The sequence below is a fragment of the Leptosomus discolor genome, chromosome 4, assembly GCF_034619465.1.
Source record: "Leptosomus discolor isolate bLepDis1 chromosome 4, bLepDis1.hap2, whole genome shotgun sequence".
Classification (NCBI taxonomy): domain Eukaryota; kingdom Metazoa; phylum Chordata; class Aves; order Leptosomiformes; family Leptosomidae; genus Leptosomus; species Leptosomus discolor.
In genome coordinates this window covers 18,526,418-18,532,664 of record NC_141394.1, presented here as the reverse complement: position 1 = coordinate 18,532,664, position 6,247 = coordinate 18,526,418, and the positions used below count along the sequence as shown (strand labels likewise).

General features: G+C 52.5%; 1 protein-coding gene across 3 annotated transcripts in view; it reads left to right on the top strand.

Moving 5' to 3' along the window:
* Positions 1-3,433: 3,433 nt before the first annotated feature.
* The window catches only part of GAB1 (GRB2 associated binding protein 1), a 100,957-nt gene continuing 98,143 nt past the window's right edge, over positions 3,434-6,247 (top strand). For all 3 annotated transcript variants that reach the window (XM_086464151.1, XM_086464150.1, XM_086464149.1), the window contains exon 1: positions 3,434-3,505. In XM_086464151.1, the coding sequence (XP_086320277.1) occupies positions 3,434-3,505 (72 nt within the window). The remainder of the gene's footprint in view (positions 3,506-6,247) is intronic.

Sequence of the window (6,247 nt, the reverse complement as noted above, 5' to 3'; positions counted from 1 at the left end):
GACTAGAAAGGGAGCAGTCCATCAGACAACATCCTTTGGAAATCTTTCTTTGTAGTATCATATTTTCTTCAACAATTTTTATGTCCACTGTTTGGATTTGTCATTAGGCTCAACAACAAGGTATGGTCTAAGAGGCAGTTTTTATTACCTATTATTTATCACTATTCTGGACATTAACTCCTTTTCCTTAACTTCCCCTGATTTATTGTTATATGGCAAGGATGAAACCCACACACAAAATTTGTCTCCCTATAGCTGTTTTCAAGAAATGAATTGACAAGTGAATATATTGCAAATATATGAAAACTAATGCTGAACTCCAGGCTAATACTGCTTTCAGCACGTTTTAAAACACAAATGTAATGTTTTGAAATTTGGCCTCAGGGACAATTTTGTGTCTTTGAATCAGATAACTTGTTTGGTGGTGCCTCCATAGAGTCTGCTTAAGCCAAAAGACTCTTGCTTTCTTTGATTAGCCCTCAAGACATGGGTTAATTACTGGGGTTTAAATGAACCATTGGATCATGCTATGACACCCTAATGCAAATGGCATTTTTAGTAAGTTCACACTGCTTCTATGAGTTCTTGCTCTGATGATACTATCTCCAGTTTTCTAAAGGAAACTGGAAAATTTTGTGGTTTTATTGATGCTTGGATAATCTCAGACATTGAGATTAACAATGGCGTTAACGGTTTAAGCAAAAGAGCTATACTGAAACCCATCTTGAAATCTAAATGTAATGGAACAATTCAAGTTCATGCTTACCATCTGCACACATCAAATCACTTTTTTACTCTTTCCAGTAGCCTCATTGAGGCAGCTGAAATGATGTGCAGAAATGCATGTGAGGAAGGTTTGGATACTAGGATTTGTGCCCTTCTAATATTGCTAAATGACCAACATCCACCGTTTTTCCTTTTTCAAATGTTTTTGGCAAAATATCTTCTTTGACGATCTTTCTTTAGTGCTTAACAGTGCTTTATCTGTTATAATTATGGTGAAAAGATTTATGGTGAAATTGATGCACAGATTTTAATGTCTCTAGGCTTTCACCTTTCTTTTTCCTGTTATTTCTGCAAATGCCTGTGTTAAAATGCTACAACCGCTTTTTAATGCAGTATATCTTGATGAATCGCGGCATCGCAGGGCTCCCTTCAACAACGGCACACTAGGGGGACTATTTCTCTGCAGTGGAAGAGCACCGGTGCTAACAACCACCACAGCGTTCCGGTGCCAGAAGCCTGCACTTAAGTAATCTGTAAAGAAAGAATTAAAAAATATATTTCTTTGGAGATCTTTTCTGGCAGAGTGGAAGAGACAGAGAGCACCAACAGCGGAGCTGTTGAATGAGTTGGTCTTTCCCTTTTGATTGAATAGTGTTTAGGATTGCTCTGCATATCACTTTCTTTTTATTTTTTTCTGGGTTTGGGGTATTTCTCTGTGCGCAGACGGACCAGAAAGCCCTGCCCCGAGGGGTCATCGCCCGGCCCTCAGACGGGAGGGAAAGGCGGCGCGGAAGACACGGCACCGGCGCTGCGTACCGCCCCGGGTGCCGGCGGCGGAGCGCGGGCGGAGGGCCATCCCCGCCACCTCCCGGCAGCAGGAGCGGAGGCGGCGACCGCTTCGCCCCCGGGAGGTGCCGCCGCCGCCGCCGGTGGGGCCCGCTCGGGGGCCGCCCTGGGATCGCCCCGGCAGCGGGGGCTGCGGCTCTTTCCCAGGCAAGCGCCGCTGGGGCCCGCCTCGCAGCCCACGGACACGCCACCTAATCGTATCACAGACGCCGCAATAATACTCAATAAGCAGGCACGAGCAGTCGAAACTTAATTATTAGTTTTTAATATTTTTTTTTTTGGTGGGTTTTCGGGAGGGAACGGTGCTGTGGAGCGGAGGGGCTGGGGGGGGTCTGCAACGGGGGGTGCACCCACTCGGGTGGGCGCTAGGTGTTCCAGGGGGGTTTAACCTCTTTCCGACGCTGCCACCCTACCGAGTCCATCCCGGCTGCCACAGGCCGGCCCCGGCTACAGCTCCTGGCCGGGGAAGGGCCATCACCCCCCGGGCCGGGGACTGGCTCCGGGAAGGAGCATCTCTGCGCTCACCCGCCAACTTCTTTAACTTCTTAAATTTTTTTTTGCTAAGGCAGTTGCAGACTCGCTAAGAGGTGTTTATTTATGCCCAGTTGCTTTTAATGCAGTTTTTATAGGGCTTTGGGGGTTGTTTTGGTGTGACTTCCCCCCCCCCCCCCCCCCCAACTCTAACGCACGATTTTGCGGTGGGTTTCAAAGAATCACCATTTCAGCCGTGATTTTAAGATTTGTTATTCAAATCGCCACGCGCCTCGTCCTTTGGAACGGAAAAGAAGCCCGACCTGGCTCGCTGGCCTTCGGGCGACGGGTCGGGGTCCGTCCCTCACACCTATTCCCTTCCGCCGGCAAACGGCGGGCCCGTCCCCTCCCCTCCCCGCCCCGCGCCCCCCTGACGGCCGCGCCGCCGCAGTCCCGCCGGCTGCTGCCTCCCGCCGACTACAGCTCCCAGGATCCCTCAGGGAGGCGCCGCGTCCCCTCCCCTCTCCCTCCCGGCCCTTGTTGTTTGAAAAGGCTCCGGCGGAGTTTCGGGGGGCAGCCGAGCGGCGGCACCTCCCCTCCCCGCCCAGTCTGCCCCCGCCCCGAGCGAAGGAGCCGCGGCGCAGCGGCCGGCGCTGTGGGGAAAAGTGGGTTGGGGAGGGGCGGGGGGGGTAACACTCGACGCCGGGAATACCAGGGTAAACCCCTCCCACGCTCGCCGGGAGGAGAGGACCCGGCCCCAGCCCCGGGGCTAGACCCAGCCGCGGCCGCCCCCCGCCCCTCCTCCCCCCCCCCGGAGCTGAGGGCGCAGGAGGCAGGAGCGCTGGCCGGTCCCCTCCTCCCGACGCAGGGGGAGGAGGAAGGGGAAGGAGAGAGCCCGTGGAGCCTCGGCGGCCGGCGCTGAGCTCGGCCCGGCGGCGGGGCGAGGGGAGGGGAAGCCCCCTGCGGCCCTTCCCCGGCGGGAGGGTCCCGGCGGCGCGGGGGGCGGTGCCATCGACGCGGGGCGGCGGCTGGATCCTGCCCTGGGACGCCGGAGCCGAAGTTGCGGCGGGGCGGCGGCCGCCCCTGTCGTCTTTCCCGATGTTCGTGTGACTCCGCGGCGGCGAGGAGGAGGAGGAAGGGGGGAAACCTCCCGCCTCAGCCCCGCTCGCCGCTCCGCTCCGGCTGGTTGTTGTGCGTGAGAGACAGACATACACACACACACCGCACCCCCGTCCCTCCCTTTCACTCGCTCCGTAGCCCCGGGAGGCCGGAGCGGGCGCGGTGCTGCCGCCTCGTCTCGGGGCTCCCTCGGCCCGGCCCGGGCGCCGCTGCTACCGGAGGAGAAGGAGGAGGACAAGGAGGACTGCCCCGGCGGGCAGGCGGCCCAGCCATGAGCGGCGGGGAGGTGGTCTGCTCGGGCTGGCTCCGAAAGTCCCCACCGGAGAAGAAGTTGAAACGCTACGTGAGTGTCCTCTCCCACTCGCGGTCCGCGCTCCCCCTCCCTTCCCCGCTTCTCTCCCCGGCGGGGCTCCCCGCTCGGCTCCCGCTCCCGCCCGCCCCGGCCCGGCCCGGCCTCCCCGCGCGGTCCCGCCGGGCCCGGTGGCGGCGCCGCGGACGAGCCGCCCTCCCGGCCGCTTCGGCCGGGACGGCTGCCCGCTACGTCCCGCGAGGCTTCCCGACCCTTTATTTCTTCTTTTTTTTTTTTTCTTTTTTCCTTGATTTATTTTGTTTTCCTCCCCCTTACAAAAGGGGCGCCGAGCGGTCAGATGTTTCTGCCCTGCTTTTATCGCCTTTCCGAGGGAGTCGGGAGAGGGAGGGGGGCGGAGTTTTTCCGTCTTCCCTTCGGATCCGGGCTCGGTATATATGTATTTTCAAACGTAAACACTTGCCGTCCCGCTGATCGAAGGGGAGAGCGGGGGGCGCCCCGTAACTGGGCTCGGTGCCGCGGGCCGAAAGTCTCTGCTGGCGGGAGAGCCGCCGGGGCGCTTGGCCCAGAGACGGCGGGAGCCGGGGATGCCCCGGGAGCCCTCCCCGCTGGGGCCGGGGGGCCCTTTGCCCTTGGGACTGGAGCCCTCTGCATCGGGGAAAAGGGGGGGGCGTAGGGGGTGGTGGAGGAGGGAGTTGTAAGAAAAGTGCCTTTTTCTTCCTCGAAGTTCAGCCTACTGTTGCTCCGAAGTAAATATGTTAGCAGGGGCTGTAGCGGAGCTGACATTGAGCCCGCAGGAAAATGGAGCGCGTTTGCTGAGAGGGCAGATTTCGTGACAGGGCAGCGGCGGTGCTGTGGTGCGCTGGGGCTGCTCGGTGCTGGCGGAGAGGCTGTCAAGTCACGTAGGAGGAATGGGTGATGCCAGGAGTCATCTCTGCTGAGCCCTGTCCTATTGGCACCCACCTCGCTTCATGGCATCCGTGTAATTGGTACAAAATGTTGGGCCTTTTTTTTTTGTTTCTTCAATATTCATTTAGCCAGTTAGGTGGTATTTAAATAGAAATGGTCTTTGCAGTTATCAGTGGGTTTTCTTCCTTTTTTTTTTTCTTTTTTTTTTTTTTCTTTTTAAGCAGCTAAACCTTCAGATTCGTTTGAGAATCTGTGAATGTGGGTCTTAATGTGACCATATTATTTTCATCTATTAGCGATTAACAACCACCTCTCAAAAGAACTGTTGCTGTTATGGACAATTCTTTAAATGCCAGGGAACTGGTGAAATGAGACTCTCTTTTTTTAAATTAAAAAAATAATATTTGGAAAAGCCTATTCTCTGGTTCCAAATGGCAAAAATCCCATTCACGCGAAGAATGGGGGATCAGACTTACAAAGAGAACATCCTGATGGGCCATGGCAGGGCTGTGCTTCACTGCTGAATTGGACATGGGCTGTATTTTTGGCTGATCCTCCATGCGTATGTGTATATTCACAGGATGCTGCTTTACCAATGTGTAGGAATTAAGAGCAGTATTAATGTTTTAAAGTTTGCATAAATTTCCCACTCAAAATCTAAGTCATGTACAGTTACACTGTCTGTTAATGGACAGAGCTGTAAGTAAGAGTTTGCCCTCCTGTATTGACACCATAAATCAGTCCCTAAATATGCTAGCTTTTTTCCAAGTAACTGCCCTTTCAGTATATTTATAGCTCCACTTCCATAGTGGAATAACATTAGAACCTTTGAGGGGGGAAAACTGCAACTGCAGTGTAGATCAAATGTTTGCCCATCCCTAAGAAGTAATTCCTTAATTTTCACTTGAAAGGAAACTCTGCCTGATTTTTGAGGGGTGATAGTATGGCAAGCTTATATGAGCATGACTTGGTTTAACATCTGCATGCGCTGTAGGCCATAAGGTCGTAAGTTTAAATCTTGCACATGCTTTTAGACTGTTTTCTGCTTGTATAAAAGAAAGATACTGTTTAAAGGAGGACTTAAAAGTGAAATTCCTCCTGCTTGTCTGTAGTGCCTGATCAGTTGTAGGCTAAAGGTTCCCTTCAAAGACCTGAAAGTGACCTTGACATCATGATTGCCATCTTCAAGCAAACAAAAAGTTGACACGCTTAAGACGATGAACTTTAACTGAGTGCACCAGTTGAAGTGTTGGCTTATGCTCTCTGTAATTCCACGCTTAGGCGAAGGCACAGAAGAGCTGTTTTTTTTTAAAGCTGTATTTGTACTGGTGATATTTCAAGAGGCTGCACCAGATGAAAAGATGGGAAAGTGATTTCAATAGGAAACTGCTTTTCTGCAGCGCATACTTTTCACATATATATATGGAAAATTGTAACTTCACGCTCTATTAGTTTTTTCATGCAAGTGTTGGGGCAAACCCAGGTTACCATCTGGGAAGGGAGATAAAAAGTCTGAAGTTGCAGTTAAATATGGTTTCAGTTCTTAGGAAGGGTGAAGAGGAGCACTTTGAAGCTAGTACATAGACATGTGTTTCACAGGGACTTCAATTTTTAGTTTGAAACAGTTGGACATGGTATTAAAGCTAGCTTACAATCATTTTGAGGCTAAAAAAAGGGAAAAACCCAAGCAACCCTGGTCTGCAGGTGGAAAAATCAGATTTCCTTGCATGTATGCCGTAATGCCATGGATGTCTTTCTCCTCCTATATAAAAGGAGTCCTATTTTCACATTTTGTTCGTGCGTTTTTGGTACGGAAGTAACGTTCTGATAACCATTGGCACCTGTTCTTGGTTCCCTGGAGCTGGTATT